The following is a 20,725-nucleotide window of genomic DNA, read 5'->3' as shown; positions in this document are numbered from 1 at the left end:
ATTGTACTGCTCCGTGTTCAGAGTCTGTATTGTGGCGCTGGTGTTTTGGTATCGAGGCAAAATGCAATAGAAACCAGGAACACACACATAACCACCTCCATCACCACTCAGTAGGTTTGTCCCAATGCAGAGCATAATGGATCACAACACATTACAGATGTGTTCCACTTTTTTCAGCTTAAAGTTGTAGGTCACAGTAAAAAAAAAAAAAAAAAAGAAAAATACACTGACATTTTATGAAAGGAATGAAAAAACATAGCTCAAACAAGATAACAGTGGTAATGATAACTGTAAAATAATCATTAACAAACAGCCTAAATAGATCTTAGTATAATGTATCACAGAACAGTCTTAAGAGCTTAAAAAAAAAAAAAAAAAGACTTCCAGGTGTGAAAACCAATCGAAAGGATAAAATTGAACAAGAAACAAAATCTGTGCCTATCAAACTCCAAATATGAACCGGGCTGCTTTTGCTCTATCCCATTTTGGAAGGGGACTGGGCTGGAAGAGGAGCATCCAAGAGTTCTGGTTGTTCCTCCCCAAAAGCAGGGAGGAGATCCCATAATATATTGTTTTGTTTGTCTCTGAAGTTGAGCTGAGTGTCAGAAGAAGCACAGCAGATGTCATGAGCCACACCATCTAAACTCCAGGTTTTAGGAACACTAAGGGAACCACAGCCAGTTCTGCTCTATTTGGACCCCGGAACTCTCCGCCAGCCCCTTGACCTCCCGAGCCAAGTCCACTCAGAGAGGCAACGATAATAAACCACCCCACTCTATCTTCCAATCTTAACCCACCCACTCCCTTCTTCCTGCTCTGGCTGAGGATTTGAAGACATTGATTCTCGGACCTACTTTCTCACTTTCTAACTTTCGTACTTTTTCGTATTTTACCAATACAGGAGCCCAAGCCCAAAAGGTAACCGAGGTAAAATAACGCGGCCTTGCTTGCTAGCCCCTTGCCCTCAGACTTCTGTCTGCAGGTCAATGATGTCCTGACCCACCAGGGGGATGGGGGTGCTGCTCTTCTCCCACTCCACAGAGTGCAGCTCCAGCGGTGAGGCAGCCAGAGGCTCCAAGTCTTTGCGGACCCACGCGGGGGGAGACTGCTGCGGTAAGCCCCGTACCCCTTCCCATGGCCTCTCCAAGGGACCCTGCTGTTTGTCCTGATGGAGAACAATAGGACGAGACTCAGTGAAGCAACGGTGTCACTCATCATCTGAGAGAAATGTCTGATCTAATCAAAATGAAATGAGCTTCATTCCATCAGAGGTGATTATCAAATAATGAAATTTGTCTATGGAGGAAACTATTCCTCCTTTGAGGCAAGTGTAATCCTCAATCTGATGGTGTGCCTTGTCTTGACAGGTAGTTAATTTGAAATTGTGAGGTTATATTAAAAACACTCACGCTGTGGTTCGTTTTGTCACTTCCTGCTGATGATACGCTCCATCTCACAGACTGTAGGAAGCAAGGAAGAAAATGTAATCCAAATGACCTCATGTTAACTGTAACTCAATACAAATATCCTTTGCTCTTTTTAGGGGCATTTTTCCACCACCAAACTCCTTTATCATAATAACATTCACCTTGCCTCTGATACCATATTTTTAGTCCATTTTTTCTTACACTATATTAACTAGAAATTAATTTTGGTACGATGATGAGTAATGAGTATATAGAGTGGATAATACTGTATGTTACCTTGCTGTCAGAGGCTGGCGACTCTCTGTCTTTATCCGCATGATGTAACTTCCTGTTCAGGTCCTGGAACATGTTCTGGTGACGCTTCTTTGTGTGCATTATTTTCTATAGAACACATTTATACAAAAAATAATAATTCACATTTAAATAATGGATTATAATCATAAAGATGGTGTTTGAAAACGTTTGATTGATAGTTACCTCAAAGTCAAGCTCAGCATACCGGGACTTTTGTCGCTGCAAAATAAGATATAACAAAGACAGGTTAGTTTAGTTAAACTAGAAGGTCAGAAACATAGGAATTCAAATAAATCCATTTGATTATTTCAGTCTTACCTCCAAGGAGCTCATGGACAAGGTGGAGATGGTCTCGCTTTTGGACATCATCGAGTTCATCGACTCAAAGGTATTCTCCAGGCTGCTGTGAGTGATGTGAGACTCGCTGGACATGTTGTGGATGTTTTGGATGGGTGAGTCCCTCTCGGAATAGGACACGCTGACCTGGTCGCAGGGAATTGGCTTGATCCCGAAGGCAGCTTGCGGCTCAGCAAAGGGGCCACTTAGGTGCATGAGTCTGGCCTGCGGTAGTTGTTCGACGCTGATGGTGTACTTCGTCGGGTCGTCTTTGGGCTTGGATCTCAGGGTGGACGTCGTGTTGGGCATGAGCACGTAACCGCTGCCGTCAGAGACTCCGCCCTCTGCCTGAACCCGAGCGAGATCAACATCCAACTGCTGGAAGAGCTCACCCTCACACACGTACACGGGTTTTCCACAGGATGGGTCGCCTCCCCCACCCAGGCGGCTCTTCTCTCTCTTCAAGGTGAGAGTGTGGCTGGAATATTCAGGAACTGCTTGCATGTGGGTCTTGTTGGATGGCAGGGTGTGGAAGTTGGGGCCCATGGGAAGAGGCATTTGAGGGGGGGACATCTTCTCTTCTGATGAGCCGCTCATTCCTTTGAAGAAAAATGAGAATCATAATGAAAGGCATTCATAATGAAATGAAATGCAAATGAAACATTGTTTCATTTGCATTTGAATGCAAACAGTGGATGTAAATGTTTACGCTTACCTTGTCTGCATGAATCTCCATCCTTTTCATTATCCGACTGCTGAAATGGGAATAGATATTCCATCAATGCACATGTTCATTAGGGGAGAAAATTCAGGACGTCTTCAATACATTAATAAAGCAAAGAAATGTACCGTAAACTGGTTGTGGCCATTGTGATGTGAGCTTCCAGAATCTCCATTGCCGTCATCCTTGCGGTCAACTACTCTGCACTTAACAGCTTCCTGAACCTAAAGAGGAATTATTCAGGAAATTGCATTAAAACCACAGCTCAGAAGAAGCACATGAGCAAAACTAATTGAAAGAACTTTATCAAATCTCCCTCACCTCTCTACGGAGGATGCAGTGGACCATGACAATGATGAAACCTTCCAGGGAGTCGAAAACAGCAAAGAGGATTTGGAAGAGGGCAGAACGGCGGTCTGTGATGGCCAGTACAGCAGACATCCACGTGAGGGCCAAGAGAGGCAGAACCACACAGGAGCTCCACAGTGATGCCCTGCAAGGGTTGGGGTGATAGAGATTTTCAGCATGACTATTGACAGACACTTGTTTTCGTAAGTCACCCTTTATTTTTGCCTTTTTGGAGTTACCTTGTCCAAAATTACCCTTGTTTTATACACTGGGATCCAAACTATTCCCACATAGAAGGGTGAAGAATTAGCATGTAGTTGGAACTAAGGCCAACTGCCAATTGATTAAGTTTTAGTTTTGTCCATATAGTTTATGTCCTTCAGGAGTTTGATTGAGGGCCTTGACATCGCTACACATTATCAATACAGCTGTGATGGCACTGATGTGGGCGATAAGCACAAAACCTTAATGCAAGGTCAATAGAACCTACCCAGCTCTCTCCTTCAGCTTCACGTCGGTAATGCCGTCCTTGGATACGAGCTTGTTAAAGACCAGAATACCAATGACCATATTCACCTGTTTAGGAAAAAAGAGAGCGTTAGTGTTATAATGGGAATTACATGGAGTAATAGAACACACATTGGGATGGATTAAGATCTGGTAATTTGATCAGATACATACCAAAACAACAGCTGCAGCCGGGCCAACAAAGGAGTAGAGGAGCCCGCCCTCAAGAGAGAGCCAACAGCTAAAGAAATTTTTTTTAGCATACTTTAATACTTGACCAAACACATTTGTTTTCAAAATAGAGTGTAACTTCCAAAGTCAATGACTCTAAAGTGGTGATTTGCAAAGTGCAGTACTAGTACTGGTACATGGGTTATCTTTAGTGGTATGCAAAGACTCACTACCTATGAACAGTTCAGTTGTATTTAACTTTTAAATTCTATTTCTTTGCATTTCATCTTTAAGAACTGTTTGTTTTCAAACATTAATTTAGGTACATTTCTTACTCATCTCGACACTCATGTCGGACTTAAAAACATGCACACTTGGGGCTGACGTCAATTCTGTTGGCAACTTATTCCATTTGTGTGCAGCATAATAGCTAAATGTTGCTTCGCCATGTTTGCTTTGCTCTGTCGATCTCAGAGCCCTACGGGGTTTATATTCCATAAGCATTTCATTCATGTGTTCAGGACTTAAACCGTTTAGTGATTTATAGACCAGTAGCAGAACTTTAAAATCTATTCTCAAGCTGACTGGAAGCCAGTGTAAAGACTTTAGAATTCGAGTAATATGCTCTGACGTCTTTGTTCTGTTCAGAACCCGAGGCGCAGCATTCTGAATGAGCTGCAGCTGTTTAATGCTCTTTAAACAGTCCAGTCAGAAGACCATTACAATAATCAAGTCTACTGGAGATAAAAGCATGGATGAGCTTCTCCTGGTATGCTTGACACATGCAAGCCTTCACTCTGGATAGGTTCTTCAGATGGCAGAAGGCAGTTTTAGTAATGGATTTGATATGACTGTTGAAAGTCAGGTCGGAATCTATAAGAACACCAAGGTTTCGGACTTGGTCTTTGGTTTTTAAAGAGAGTGACTCCAGGTATTTACGAATAGGAATACTCTTTTCTTTATTGGCAACAACAATTATCTCAGCTTTGTTGTGTTTTAATTGAAGAAACCTTTGGTGCATCCAGTTCTTCATCTGTTTTAGACAGTGACACAACACCTCAATTGAACTGTAGTCATCTGGAGAGACTGCTAGATATAACTGTGTGTCATCTGCATAGCTATGATAGTCAAGATTAAAGTTCTGAAGAATTTGACCCAAGGGTAGCATATACAGGCTGAACAGGAGGGGTACAAAAACTGACCCTTGAGGGACCCCATAGGTCATTGGTATTCGATGAGATTGAGCATTTAACCGCAGAGCTAATGTTCAGAATGCACGTTACAGGGGTTTACAATATGAAATTAACTTATTAGTATTACAAGTACCACGCTACTGGTCCTGACGGAGATACTTGGAGAGCTACGTATTTTTTGATGTGGTACTTGGTGTAAAATGATTGAGAACCTCTGCTCTAAAGATTGTACAATTTGTGATTTACAAACAATAGGCAAAAACTCCCAAGTGCCTTCAAGTCGGCATAATTTAAAAAGAAGTTCAAATTTGAAAGTATAAAAAAGCAGCATAAGACTTACTAGTTGACGGTGCCATATCCCTTGGCTTTTGTGAAACCCACAGACACGGCCACCACCAATGCAGGGAGGCCTATAAAAATAAGCAATTTGCCAAAAGGGTTAGAGTATTTCATGAAGACAAAAAACTGAAAAGCATTCAAGCAAGATGAGGCAAAGAAAGAGAGAAAAGAAAGAAGTGAAAGACAGGTGCGCTTACCCCATCCCAAGCACAAGAAGCGCTTGCGGATGATGCGGTTGCGCAGACGACCAGTGACGGCCATGTAGGACTGCCAAGCTTCTGTCAGCACCCAGCAGAAAGAGGAAAGGAAAAAGAAGTGCAGGAAAGCTGCTACCAGTGTGCACACCACCTGAAGGGGGGAAGTGGAGATGGCTGTTACCCAAAGCAGTGAGCTTTAGATAGCCTTGGAATTGGGAAAAGAGCGGAGCACCAACCTGATTGCGGGCCTGAGTTTGTCCAATGAGAATGAGCGCATTGGAGCAAATAATAGACAGGCAGAAGTTTATCAAGATAACAGAGCGCTCAGAGCGGATATACCTGGGGTTAGTTGGAAGAGAAGAGAAAAGAAATGTGTGAGTTTGGCTACAGAGGAGAGAGAGCCAACGACCTTTCAGAGTTTGCTCATAGGTTGACTTACTTCCACACGGAGACGTAGATGATGATGAGGAGGAGCAGGGTGAGAGAAGACACCCCGCAGCCAACTATGAGAGTCACGGACGGGAGAAGCGCCTTGTCCATGATCTGTAGAGAGGAGACAAAAGACATGGCCTCTAAGAGATGCACAAAACCAGCACTGAGATCCACATACGCATACAAGTGAAGCCTGCAGATGTGCATTATCTGGAACAGCAGACGGCTCCCTGAAGGGAAACATCTGAATGGCACAATCGGGCCACAGCTCGGACAAGGTGACCTCAAGGTGAACATGTCGTAAAGATGAAGGTGCAAATTAAACAAATGGTCGGGCACACTTCATTTCTGCATGAGCTTTTCAATCAAAGATACAGCACAGTTATCCCCTTTCACCAAGAAAAGAGATTGTTCACATTAAACAATTAGCTTGTAGGCAGCAACCTTCTAACAGACAACTTGAGCTTGTCTTTCCTCTGCGCTTCAGCTGTTTGCTTATCATTTCCCTACAATGGGTTTATGCCAAGCTTCAACCCTGCAGGGGTGAACAGGTGGAGCATTATCAGCAATGCATTAATCTGTCACCACCTGCCCTATTCTCATCTCTGACAGCATTTTAGCACCTGCCGTTGCCAGTGGCATTGACAAGCTCATGATTTAAACTCCTCCCCTCTGGTGGAAGAAGTGGAGCAGCAATTGTTTCCTCTCAAACGGCGATGTTGCATACACAAATTTCACCTTTGAACGGCGCCACAACACCCTTGAGGTGGCAGATTGCCCAGCTCACTGAACTGTAGATTAGTGATCGCAATGGAGCAAATGTCTTTGAGCCACCAGAGGTATTACTCCCATTAATTGCCATTTTCTAAACGAGTGAGAAAATCTCTCTCTGGTTCTGAAGTCCTGCGATTGGCTGGCAACCAGTTCAGGGTGTACCCCGCCTCCTGCCCGATGACAGCTGGGATAGGCTCCAGCGCGCCCGCGACCCTAGTGAGGAGAAGCGCCTCAGAAAATGGATGGATGGATGGATGGTTCTGAAGTCATGTTTTGATGTGCACAACAGGCCAGTGGAGGTTTGCGTGGCTGTAGTTCAACACTGTACCACTGAATTATTAGCATCTTTACTGGTTGCAGGCAAGCAGACGTGATTATGATGCAGATCGCTGTCGTCTTGCATCTACAGTGCTCTCAATATAAATAAGGCTTGAGTTGATCCAACGCACTGATCAAGCTATCTGGAGGAAATACAGTATCACATCAGTATTGTATACTGAAAGGAAAAGATGATTTAGGGTGATGACAAAAGCAACATGAGAGACAGAAATGCGCTGACATTTGTTGCTGTCATGTGTTATGTGATATCAAATGAGCTAATGGATCGCGGGAAGAAGTATACATTGCTTTGGCCTTCATTGGATTTATAGAGCCCATAAATGGCAAGTGACGTTCTTTTCTAATACCTTGGTCACTTGTGTCTGCAAATTTGGGTGGATGGTACGAAACAGCACTCAAGGATCTCTATTTTAGTTATCTACTTTCTAATTTATTTCACTCAACCCAGGAGCATTACAAGTAAACAGATGGGCGATATCAGCGTGCCACCCTTGCATCTTTTGCATCAGCTCCCATCGAATCTCGAGGCCTCTCTATCTGGGTTGCTCTATATGTGTCTGGCTTTGACCTAAATATGAAGCATGTCTTATGTCTGTCCTTGCCTGGATCACATGTTTTCTTTTGGAACAGAAATAACCGCTTGATAGAATGGACAAGGGCAATTCTGTTAGACCAACATTTTGTATCGAATCGTACGAAAGCTACTGAAATGGGACAACATCAAAATTGAGCTAAAACACTGCAACGTCTCGCTTTGTTCCCGCATCCCCGCTCCCTCTCTGCCTCATGCTGGTATTCTCATAACGCTCGCAGGGCAATGTTGTTGCAAATGTCCACAGTGCACATTAAAGAGTAGACGGCGGCAAGTGTGGGTGGTAGAGGAAAGGGAGCCGTCAAGGCATAACCAGACATCTGCCTCTCATTGGTTCACATCTTTGGCATTGTCAGACACACTGAGGCTGAAGAAGGAGAGAAGGCGATGCGGGGAGGGGCGGCGTTCATAATTGAGACTTTGGAGATAATGGCCGATGATTGGTGAGACTGCCTATTTCAACAGCTTAAGGCCAAGAAGAAGGAGTTTGAGGTGGCCAAGAGAGAGCGAATGCAGACTCAAATTTCGGATGTAAACGACGGGCACTGAATGGATCTGGCAGCACAAAAACACTGCAGTCAACAGCTCTTAACCAGTGTGTATTTTTGATGAGGATGCAAAAAAAATAATATTTAACTGTTGTTTGTTTACTGTCAGAAGCAGCAATTGGTGCATGGCAGAGATGGCCAGATCAACTCCTCTGTCAGAGGAGGGGCAAAGGAAGGGGGGCTGTGTTTTTTCTGGCCCCCAGCTTCTCAGTTATGAAAAATCCCCCAGGCCCAGTTTGTGCTGCAGAAGCCATTACCATGGCAACTGGCTTGAGCAGCTTCTGGGGCAACACAGTCTACAGGGGAAATAACGTTGTAATTTTATTTGTTTGTTTGTTTGTTTGTTTTTGCGCGTGACAAAAAGACCACTGTGAGCACAGAGGTTATTTGCACACAAAGCACATCAGCATTGATTCCATGCAAAACAAGAAAGATAGAGATTACAAAAATAATCATGTATGTCATTTATAGCTATCTATAAACATCTTTTTTTGATTCTAAATGATCATGCAAACAAATAAGACTACTCATGGTAGTACAAAAGATGCTGAACACAAAATCCGAGCACCTCATGCAATGGGATGATATGTTTTCACGCCTTTACATGATCAGTTTCCGCCCTCTTTCATATTAAAATCTCATTTTCATACTAGTGACTGCCGCACCGACACAAAGAGGCGAGATACAAATGGCTCGAAAAACCACAAGTACATGCTGCATCGCATTTGCACACAGCACCAAACCTTTACAGTAGGAGACAAAAAGCTTTTGCGGGATCGGATTTCAAAGACTTACCGAGTCGAAGTTGACGCGCGCTAAAATGGCGAAGGTGGAGGGGCTGTCACACACGCATTTGGTTCTGAATGAATGAACGGCTACGGCTCTGCAGCTCCGAGCAGACCACGATCCAAGCAGGGAGGATCTGCACAGGGGAGGAGAGCAAAGGCACCCACCGGTGTGAGGAGAAGAGAGGGAAGGACAGGCTGCTTTGAGAGCTGACACAGCTCATTAAAAATGCGTCTTCATTATGTATTTGGAGGCACAGATTCAACGCTATTGACACATTTGACATATGTGCTTTACATTTTTAGTGACAAGAATTATATTTGAAAGCTATTCGATCATTGAATATAAGGTGGTCATTTGCGTGCATTAGCGATACTTTTGCATTTATGTGCTAAACTATTTCACGTCCTCTAATTAGCAGGCGTGATGGGTCTCCATAAAACATCTATGTTTATATCATGAGGACCATCTTTTGTTAAAGTCATCATTTTTTTACCGGCAATACCGAGCCACTGTGGGCCAAAAACACTGTTTTGGAATAGAAACATAAAGCTAAAGACAAAACCAAACAATGCTTGGTCATCTATAGAAAAAAATAAAAATAAAGAAAATACAATTAATATCAACCAAATAATAGTAAATTGTGTAGTAAATAGTAGAACAAACACAAAAATACAATATACTAGAGGTGCGACATTTAATAGATTAATTGACACCTAATCGATTATCAAATTAATCAATAGCTATTTTGATAATCGATTCATCGTTTAACGATCATGTTCAACTTAAAATTGTCCAAATCCTCAGAGTTTCAGCCTTTCAACGGTAAATATTGTCACATTTCTGTCGTTCTCCATGAAAGCTAACTGATTATTATCTGTGTTTACCTAAAATAAGATATTCGCAAACATCTGCTTTTACTTTACAACGGAATAATCCACATTTTTGCCTATTTTCTGACATGTTACGGACCAAACCAGTAACTAAATTATGGTCAATTTATGTTTGTGCTTTTACTGCAATGTAAATTTGAAATAATGTGCTGTTTTTTGAATAAAGGGATGGAAGTTATTGTTTAAAACTCTGATTCAATCGACAGATGAATCGATTCTTTAAAAAAGCTCGTACGGTTGCAACCGTACAATATACACACATTATGACCACTAGCGGACACTAAGGAGATCTAATACAAGAGGTGTATCAAACAGTTGTTGTTTTTTTTCTAAAATCAAAGATGACAATGCTGAATTGGGATTGACACTGCAAAGTATGATTTATACTTTGTTTATTGTTTGCATTGGTGTAGAATTGCACCGCATGGCACCACACCAAGAGCTGTTCTGGTGCTATAATATATTAAATCAACCAAAATGTTAGAAGCAACTATCAGGATGAATCTGATGTGAATACAATGGGGCATCAGTTTGGAGGTCAAAGCTAATACAAAGTGTCACGGGTGGTCTTTCGGGGGTTTGACCTCTGCATTAACGTGTTGTCTGCATTATTCAACGTGCACGGACGTGTTTGCTCATTTAAAAATGTTGCATCTTGCCTTTGTTCATTTGAGGAGCTAATGGAACGCTTCCAGTCAGCTCAGCGCTCCACATACTTTGTTTGAGGCGCCGACCCTGTTGGCCCCGAGCCACAGCTTCACTCTCTTCCATTTGCACCGCCTCTATCTTCCCAGTAAACAGATTCTCTGGGAATCGGGTTTTTCTCAAGTGTCATTCACGTTCAGTGTGCAAACGAATGCGCATAGTATTGCCGTCCGTGTATTGTACAGATGGACATGTGACTAACTGAACCAGCCCAGCTCTACACTAAACGACCCTTCTGCAAGCATCTGCCTGACAGCAAGCATGTCAAAAGATGCTTGAGCTGGAAAGGAAAGGCCAACATTTTTCTGTCCTGTGTGCCATGAAAGAGGGATGAAACAACATTTTCAGTCCCCCTCTGGTGAGTCTCGAGGTGGATGAATGTTCTATGCAGTGACAGATGCATGACTAAAAGAAGGCTGGGGCCCGTGACATCGCCACCCGTGAGAGAAAATAGATGTGTGAGTAATGATTTGGACACTAAAAGGAATACACAAGTCAAAACTTACGTTTCACTTTCGTCCCACGAGAGGCATGTCTCATTCATAGTGCCCTAAAAAAAAGGGAGGGGCAGATAGAGACAACATTGTGAGAAATTCTGCATCAAAAAGAAATGTGTCGTTTGATATGTCATGTGTGAGAAGCAACACCTCGCTGTCCACCTCCCCACATTTCTCGCCACATATGCATGCATCTATAATCTTCTTATCAGTTACAGAAGCTCATTATTGGGCCAATTACTGTGATTCCTCATCACCAGCTGACCAGCTGGTTTGGCTGTGATTGTGGCAGGTTTCAGCTGGCAAGATTATTAGCAAATGTCACAGTTTCAACGCAAATGTCAACAAAATGTCAGGCTCCGTGTGCGGCGCGGTGCGAAAACACCCTGAGGGGAAGCTGGTATATTTTCCGAGGCTTTATGAGTTTGGCCGACTGTCACGGACTTACGTTGTGGAGATGCGGGAACTCAATCTCGACGGGAGAAGACAAAAGGGCAGGTGTAGGCTTGACGATCACTGTCACTACCTTTGAATTGAGCAGAGTGCTGTTGCTACAAAAAGACAAAAAAGATACAAGTCAATAATGCGTCCACTGTATGTGTAACCCACTCTGAAATCTTAACTCATCTTTCCCAAAGACATTTTGTTTTGGGAGTGGCGAACTAACTCCATGTTTGGCAAAACAGAATGTCCATCCATCCATCATCCATCCATCCATCCATCCATCCATCCATCGTGTAATATAAACTGCTAATACAGAGGAAGAAGTAGTGTGAGTGCCATCTTGTGTCTTGAATAGAAATTACATTAAAATGTACCAAAACAAAAACAAAAAAAACCCCCAAAAAACATGAAATTGAAAAATGCTTTACCTCTGAAAGGAAAGAAAGGAAGTGAGGTTTCTGTAGAGGACAATGCCAGTCACAAATGCATCATTTCCATCTGAAATGAAGAAAATGGTTGCTTAAAAACAGACTTATCCTACTTCACGTTGGAATATCTGTGAAAATAATCTTTTTTTTTTTCTTTTTTTAATGTGCATCTTACCACTGTGCTCAATGGCCAAAGCATCTCTGGAAACTGATATTTTCTCCTCAGCGGTCCTGACCCAGTCTAACATGCCCCTCCAGCCCTTAGCAGGGAAAGTGAAGTTGTTGCTTGTCGTCGTCGGCCGCTTATGGATGCTCAGCACTGAAACGGAAACAGATGCCCAGTTGCACAACACTTAGGACGACTTCAGTATTGGGATGAAGAATGATGAGGAAGAACTGCCAAGTACGTTTCGGTTCCCACAGCTCGAAAGTCACACGGAGCGATGATTCACAGTGTGAAGTTTACAGTTATTCCGACAGACAGATTGTTTCATCTCAAAGTCATACGCGTTCACGCCTGATGCAGACAAGCTCGGAGACAGCAAGTCATTTATTTGACCGATGGATGTGACACACTGTCAAAGGGATGTTTCGACGCACTCGGACGGCAGCTGGCGTGAGGACAAATCACCCTGACAAGCCGTGAGCGGGAAAGAGCCGCCGCCGGTTGAAATTAGGGACTCACCTAAATTCTCGGTGACTTCGTAAATGTCCTGGAAGCCGCTCATTTGCATACCGATCATGTTCACCGACTCCTCGACGAGACGGAAGAATTCCTTAACATTGGCACCCATCTGTATGAGAAATGCAGGAGGGGAATCATGACAACTATAGATACATAACTGCAGATGACTACCATCATTCATTTTTTTTTATTTTTTATTTTTTTTTATAAATACTGCTTGTTGGAACGAGCCGAGAAAGGCGGTGCACGTCCTGGAGCGGTCGTGGTCAATTGCAGCGCGCATTTTGACAAACAAGCAGTCACACCTACGGGCAATTTCAAGTCTTTGATGAACCTAACACGCACATTTTTCAATGTGTGAGGAAGTGTGAAAAACACAAGAACACGCAAACCGCACGCCGGAGGGCCTGAGCCGAGATTCAAACACAGAACCTCTTGACCTTAGGGCAGACGTGCTATTTAAGTGAAGTTATCCTGCACGAAATATAGCAGTGGTTCTTAACGTGTGCTACTAGTACCAGTAGTACACTGGCTTGCTGTAGTATTACGCAGTGATTCACTGAATTAAATGTTTCAATTGTGCATCATATTACGGTGGTTTACGTTTTGAGGGGAATCCAGTACAGTACATTTGTTAAATACAGTTCAGTTGTATCTAACTTTTTTTTTGGAAGTGCAATACATTTTGACACTGTTTGTTTTCAAACATGTGCAATACATGTCTATTTTTTCTTTCTTTTTCTTAAAGTAAAACCTTTCTACGTGTGAGTGTCGTGCTAATGTTGAAACAGTGCATAATGTTACAGCAGCTTACAACAATATTTAAGATACTTTCGAGGAATAAAACATGCCTCGCTTTTCACGACCACTTGTATTTCAATTTTGGTGATTGTAGTATTTTTTTCCCGCGCATCCTTGTGACGCCTCTATGGATGCCTTGACCGGATAAGTCGTGACAAAGTCTGTCACTGTCGGGAAAAACCGAGCACAAAATGTGATGACTTCGTGAACAATGAAAAACGATCGCTTCAAAATGTGAACATGGTCAAAAGAAAGCGGAGACTTTCCGTCATGACTAACTATCCATTATGTGTTTTCTATGCCGAAGTCCGCCCGCTGCAGTGAAAGCCTTGCTTGCTGCTAGGCAACCCGAACTTCCTTAAAGTCATAAATGGACTGGCTGTTGACTCATACTGGTATCTCTACAGAATTTCCTCACCATCTCACTTAGCAGAGGGGAGGGCTGTCCCCGACTTGCGTGTCTCTGACGCACAAACCGCAGCGACGTGGGCGCAAGGTGTGTGTTTCTATGAGATGCGTGCCGTCTGTGTCCCCTCTCAGCCTCTCACGGCTTTGTAGGATGGCGTGGAAAAGTCACAGATTGGCGGGTGGGCGCTGTGTATTTCCCTGAGTCAATCTCTCTCTCTCATGCTCACCGTCAAGTGTTTACTTTCACTCGCCATTCCGATTTGTCATGCAGTTTGGGGTTTGTTTTTTTTTCTGCAGCCATTTTGCCTGGAGCAATTGAATAGCTCAATAGGAGCAGGCAGAAGGAAGTTGTGAACCTTCACCTTCAGATTGAGAAGTTTAAAGAAAGTGTTCAAGTCGTTAACACGTCTGATGTTGCAATTTGTTGCCTTCTGATGAGCTCAGACTTCTTTTCACACCAAACTGTCATTCACGCTGACACCCTTTGAATATGTCCATCACACCCCCCCCCCCCCCCCCCCCCCCCCAAAAAAAGAATGTCAGACACCCTCTTCTCACGTACCAGCTGTGCCTCTTCCCATTTGTCATGATGTTCCTCTTTCAACAGGTTGCTGATGGTCTGGACATAGTTCTGCAAAAAAATAAAAAATAAATTTAGACCAATGTATAAGAAGCTGTCTAGCAAAGACAGCTTCATCAAGTAAAATCTTTTTTCGACGCAGATACATAAAACATATACAGTGCTCTGTGACATTTATAGGACCATCTGTCCAAAAAAAAAAGACAAAAAAGGAGGACACACACAGCATCACGTGTGCTTTAAAGGAAACTGTCAATTTAAATGTAGTTCCAATTTTTTTCAGCAATGTGAAAAGCAATGCTGTTAGTATAGGGCAGATGTGAAGTAAAGTGTACATTCGGTAGTTATCTGAGGCCACTGATGTTGGGCCTGACTCCCAATTTTCCCCGCAAACAAAATTTCAAAGCCATTTTTTTTTGGGGGGGGGAATTACCTCTACATCCGCGTTGCTGAGCCTCAGCCTCGTCGCCTTGTACGTCTCGGTGATGTTCTCGAGGATTTCCATGACGGCCATGAGGTCGCCGCTGAATGTTGCGCCTTCGTCGGTTAAGAACCTCAGACGTGAAATCGCCTCAGCGATGCCATCTACGCTTTGTGCCGTCTTTGCTTTGGAGCTGTAGTCTCGTGACTACAGGGCGGAGAGTGGAAATGTTCACCGCGATGATTTTGCTTTTGGGAGCTGTCATTTCCTACGGGGCTCCTTTTTTTGGGGGGGAACTTACCAGCATCTGAATGTTCTCATAGTTCTTAGAGACACACTTGATGTAGGTTGGGCTCTCCCAGGTGGCGAGGCCGACAGCATTAAGACTGCACCGGCGAAGAATCAGACCTGTGTGACAGAAAGCATACAGGTAAATACATATACAGAGATATGATTAAATCGAACGCGACAAAAACTCTTTTGACTCATACTGGTATCTCTACAGAACCTCGATTTTGAGGTTTTGCGGCGACCCGACCGTCTGCTGCCACTGTACCTGCGGTGTCAGCCGGACACGAGATGGCAGCCATGTCTCCAGCGGGAGTTTTCTTCCACACAACATCTCCGTCGTTCTGCTCAGGGCAAATCTCATGGGGCTCTAAAGGATTGCCCAAATCACGTTAGCGTCTAAAACGATCTTTGACCGGGAGCTATTTATTTTGGAATACATTTACATGACTAACCGGGGCATCTCTTCTCATTGCAGCGCTTCTGCTCTCCTCTTTCACCAGGGCAAGGCTCCCCACCAAAGAAAGGCCCTTCACAAACTCTTTGTCTCTGCTGGATGCCGCCACCGCAAGTCCTGCTGCAGCTGCCCCACGAGCTCCAAGCATGCCAGCGCCCATCAACTAAACAGACAGTAGCACACACTGTGAAATCTGGATTCGTATGTCTTATGAGTTATGTAACTCTCTCTATATTTTTTTTCACGCCAAATCTAAAGACAACGTTGATTTTGTGTTCTTTACCAGGGCACTCTTTCAGGAAGCAGTTGATGACTTCTTTCCAGCCCCCGTGGCACTCTGAGCCTCCGTAGGATGGGCCGTTGCATTCTCGTGTTCTCTGCATGGTACCGTTGGAGCAAGAAGCAGAACAAGGGCTCCACACCGACCACTCGTTCCAGTGTCCGTCCACTAGATGGAAGCACAGAAGCATGTTTGGTGAGAACAAGGACAACACAATTGGCGCTGATGCTTCGCTGACCTCACCAACTTTGGGTGCGCTTGAGAGTTTTGATTGATTATATACCTTTAAATTCACTGCTGTCAATTGTTATACTGTGCACCACCACGCCTGTACGATCTAAGGAGAACATGTATTCGACTTGCAATATGTTTATTATTGTGGTTGCACTTGGCAGTAGTGCAAATCCTATGATGTTTGTCATATGTTTCACCTGAATAAGAAAACCTGATCAAACCTGAGGCAGTGTGGTTCTTCAACCACAATTTTATAAGCATTGCCTATTGTTCAATCAATACTGTGGAGAGAGTTCGGATCTGCGGTTGTGCCTCATTCAGTGTGATAAATTCACCGGGATTTGTAATCTTTACTAGCAGGAACAGGAACAGGAACAGGAACAGGAAGAGGACATTGACACAAACAACTCACCGGGGCATACAGCAATGTTGCAGAGCTTGTTCTGTCTTGAAGGGCCCTTGCAAGGCTCTCCTCCATTTTGGGGCAGCCTGCATGTGCGGGTGCGGTCACGGTAACCCCGACCACATGTGGATGAACACAAGCTCCACGGGGTCCATTCGTCCCAGGTGCCATCAACTGCGAGTCGAACAAATGAACGTCATGCAACGGCCACAATATGCAGTATTACGAAATCCCACTCATCTGCGTTGCCATATAGGGGGAATCAGGAAGTCACCTGGGCAGACGGCCGTGTTGTTGCAAGGTCTGTTTTCACGCAGGGGGCCGGTGCACTGGGTGGCGAAGGAGGAAGTCGCGCAGACACGGGTGCGGCTTTGCCAGCCTTCTCCGCACGTCACTGAACATGCGCTCCAAGGGGACCACTCGTCTGTCTTAGTAGTTGCTGAACAAAAACACGGTTCCGTTGGTAAACTTTGGGAAACCTAATCAAACTAGCATAAAGTAAGCGCAAACTAAACCAGGATTATTTTACCGATTTGGGTTGCAGCTCCTCCGAAGCTAAAATCGTCGGCATGGTCTCTCCCCATACCAACAATGGCCCTCAGACCCTGGCTCTTGCTACGTTCATTGCCTGGAAAAGAAGAAAGTGTTTATTGGATTGAAGGGGAGTCCAGCTACAGCCAAACGCCCCAGCGAAACGATCCAACGTGGCATTACCTATACAGGGCCGTGGGTTGCATGCCCGCCCTTCCTCAACGGTGCCCTCGCATACAGCGTCATCGGGCTGACAGGCTCGGCTGCGCACCTGGACGCCACCCCCGCATTCCTGACTGCAAACGGACCAACGGCTCCAACCAGCCCAGCCCTCTGCAGCGCAAAATGGAGCCATTGAGTAGATATCTACAGGAACGTGTATGTACAGTGTACTGTACTGTATGTGGGTCATATTTTGATCAACAACGGCAAAGACATACAACCACTGAATTTCCTTTAGAAAATGAATTACCAGTACTTTTACTGATATGAGTATATGAATGCTTGGCAGTTTTTAGCCATCAAAAGGTCAGACATGATTTGCACCATGTTTTCTGAAGATGTTAATTACATTTTGGGATAAACGTCAATGCATTCTAGTGTCTTCAGAGTTCCTTTCTTGGTTCTTTTACAAATGGACCTTCTTCGTCACTCGAGCTGTCGTTCCCGTTCATGCCGCTGAAGTGCCAGGATGAGGCAACCGTTTGGCATTCATCCAAACAGCGGACAGCAAAGTAAGTGCTGTTAGTTCTGAGATATGAATGAATATGTATGAACTTGTGAAAGTGTAGGAACTACTGTATGTCAAAGCACGTCTTTACCGTAATTACAATTGTACAAAGACAATAGTGTGGTGGGTTTCATGAGTAGCTGGGATCCTTTACGCTCTTGTATCCGCAGAGTTTGAAGGTCAACACACGTCAAGTTTGCGATGTATTCAATGTTGTGCATGGGAGTGGATATGATCGAATCGCAAAAATGCAATGCATACAGCGTACGACTCAACCAATTCTGTCATGTCTTCCCTCAGAGCGGAAGCGCATAGACTGTGTTTAACGACACTTTTTGTCTGAGCACTCAAAGCTGACAGTTGTTCGGCCTGAAATTGCTTCAAATCACTGCAGGGGCCGACAGCAGCGTTGCTACGCCAACCGCAAGTGTGCTTCGATTTTCACCGCCAGCTGACTGTGAGGTCTTTGTGCCCCTTTCCGCCTTTTCTCCGACATAAACGCGCCCACAGCCGCCGCATCCGAGCACCAAAGTTAACATGCTCGACTTGCAACACAGCCGCCAGTTAATGATGCGTGTGCTTCAGGTAGTTCACTCGATTAGGCTTAAGGTGCACTCCTGTAACACCTTCGATTTGCTTCTTAATAGTTTGTGGCAGCAGAGTGCACATCCCTTGCCTGAACTTGTGCGCTACAGACAGTCATCATCAGCATTGACAAAGTAGTTCCAAGACACAAATTAAAGGGTCACTGAGTGAGAAGGAGGTTCTGGGGAGCTGGCAGAACATAACCTGCTTCAAGCAGTAGAGCCCTGCGGGCGACATTACAAAACAACTGGAGAAGATGTTGTTTGTTTTACAATCGTGTGCCACACTTACTGATGATTTCAGCGTTTTGTTCGTTGTTTCTGGGCACTGGAACGCATTTCTCAACGTAGACACCACCCCTGAAGCAGCTCCCCGGCTTTCTTTTTGGGGTCTCCCAACACTGGCAAGGGGTGTTCATGATGCCACAGGGATACTCGTGGGTACTCGTAGACAGGCACTTCTCCAGCCACTGGCACAGCATCTGGCAGGCGGGCATACTCGGGTTCCTTTTCCCCACAACTAGAAACTCAGCCTTGAACTCGCTGACGGCATTCTTGTCCCGTGTATTCGCAATCTCCGGGCCGTTACTCGAGGCCACCTTGCGGATCTGCAGGAACTGCTTGCTGGATTCAATGTAGGTGACGGTGGTTGAAGCGTCACACAGCCTGACTACCTCATCATAGCTCTCCATGCCCAGGTAGGTACGCGACGTCTCGATGAAAGAGTCGAACTGGAAGGTTCTGATCTGCCTCGGAGTGCAGGAATCGGTCGGTTTGGTGATCTTCATGTAGACGGTGTAGCGGCGGGGGTCGGGGTTCTGCAGGGTCCAGGAGCACGGCGCAGAGGGCAGGTTGGTCGTGGACGAGAACACGCCGAAGAAGCGACTCTGTTCGAGGGCTGCGCAGTGGTCGGAGGGCGGGCTGGAAGGAGTGCAGGAGGTCAAACCGAAGAAGAGGAGGACAAGAGCCACACAGGGCCCGGAAAGAGCTGACGACGCCATTGGCTCAGCTCGGGCTGAGAATCTAAATCGCCGTTTGCTTCGTCTTTTGCAGGTTTCCGTGCGTCAGGCAACCTGCGATGTCAAGGAGGGAGCTGCAGAGGGAAAGTACAGTATACAATACGATTATAATTGATTATAGTTGATTATAATGATGATTATAATTCTCAAATATGGACAATCAACCACAACACATGCAACTAAGAAAAGTTAGACTTTACCTGCCTCTGTATAGGATCATAGTGCTTTAGTATAGCGTGAATGAAACCAAACCGGCTAGTTCTCTGCAGGATAATTGTGATGAAACTGCAATTACAGCCCCTTCACAGAAGCCTGGTGTCACCAAGCTCTTAGTCTTTCCTCCCACACACTACTAAACTGTGAAGCATCTGCGTCAGTCTGACGTCCGTCGACGCATTACCACTAGCGACGGCGGCCACTTCGATGCATTTGGATTTCTTTCTTTATTTTTGCACAAGGCACGGCTTATATGAACAAGACAAATGATTAGCTCGTGTCAGAGACTGATTGCATGCCTGCTCGGGTATCACTAATGAGTTTCATGCCAAAGCGCACCTGAGATGAATATATACACGCACGAGTCTGAATCATAATGCAAATGCGTGCAGATGAATGAACTTTTCATTTTCTTTTCACACATCTCGCAGCTATGCTTAAGGCAGACTGCATTTTCTTAAGACTATGCAACCGTGCACTGTGCAAAAAGTGCGCAGAGTCACTTTCAAGATCTCTACTTGACCTGCCCGAGCTGAATGGACAGGAGACGCTTCGACTGGTTGCGCGGCAACGTCACTCACTCGCGTTCACTGCAATTTGTCTCCGCTGAGTCATCCGTCGTGTATTTCAGTTCAGCAGGTTCACAATTCATAGGTTGTGGCTGGTGAGCGAGCCCGTCATAAATATATCTGAATATACAACGTAGAGAGCAACAGCGCAATATGATTTGGTGTTTGCCGTGTCATTCACTCAGACCGACACCTGCACTTTTCAGGCTTCAGTTCCTCACATGTGTTTCTCCCTCTCCAAGGTTTCCACTCTGTGAGCAGCATAGCAAAAGACATCTGCTTTGTATAGGACGCTCTCTCTCTTCATCCCTCTGTCTCTCTCTCTGTCTCTCTGTCTCTATCTCCCCCCGCCTCTCAGCAACCGGAAGCTCCATGAATGCGCATCGGAGGAAGCACGCGGTGAAAAGAAAGGAGGTCCAGCTGTCGTCTACGCACGTTGCCCACTTTCCCTCCTGACCTTTTCTCTTGCGCCTGACCATTCGTTGCTGTGGGCGAAATTTCGGCAAAACGAGTATCGTCAAGGGAGTAAGCGGGTGACTGTTGTCATG

The 20,725-nt window shown here is 44.8% G+C and overlaps 1 protein-coding gene across 1 annotated transcript; it reads right to left on the bottom strand.

Moving 5' to 3' along the window:
- Positions 1 to 264: 264 nt before the first annotated feature.
- On the bottom strand, positions 265 to 19,374 carry LOC133395513 (adhesion G protein-coupled receptor B1-like). Its single transcript, XM_061664473.1, has 31 exons — positions 18,666 to 19,374; positions 17,243 to 17,392; positions 17,058 to 17,156; positions 16,803 to 16,967; positions 16,538 to 16,702; positions 15,895 to 16,059; positions 15,610 to 15,774; positions 15,423 to 15,524; positions 15,168 to 15,274; positions 14,879 to 15,073; positions 14,428 to 14,496; positions 12,657 to 12,765; positions 12,147 to 12,290; positions 11,972 to 12,041; positions 11,548 to 11,650; positions 11,109 to 11,152; positions 9,014 to 9,140; positions 5,973 to 6,076; positions 5,770 to 5,872; positions 5,534 to 5,684; positions 5,338 to 5,407; positions 3,808 to 3,874; positions 3,617 to 3,702; positions 3,100 to 3,271; positions 2,907 to 3,002; positions 2,773 to 2,812; positions 2,040 to 2,656; positions 1,905 to 1,940; positions 1,704 to 1,808; positions 1,410 to 1,460; positions 265 to 1,165 (listed from the first exon to the last, which is right to left on the bottom strand). Exons 1-31 carry the CDS (start codon positions 19,372 to 19,374, stop codon positions 965 to 967), a joined length of 4,587 nt encoding a protein of 1,528 aa, XP_061520457.1. The 3' UTR covers positions 265 to 964.
- Between the last annotated feature and the right edge of the window lie 1,351 nt (positions 19,375 to 20,725).

This window comes from Phycodurus eques, chromosome 20, assembly GCF_024500275.1.
Source record: "Phycodurus eques isolate BA_2022a chromosome 20, UOR_Pequ_1.1, whole genome shotgun sequence".
In the NCBI taxonomy this organism is placed as follows: Eukaryota; Metazoa; Chordata; class Actinopteri; order Syngnathiformes; family Syngnathidae; genus Phycodurus; species Phycodurus eques.
This window is presented reverse-complemented; position numbering and strand designations above follow the sequence as displayed.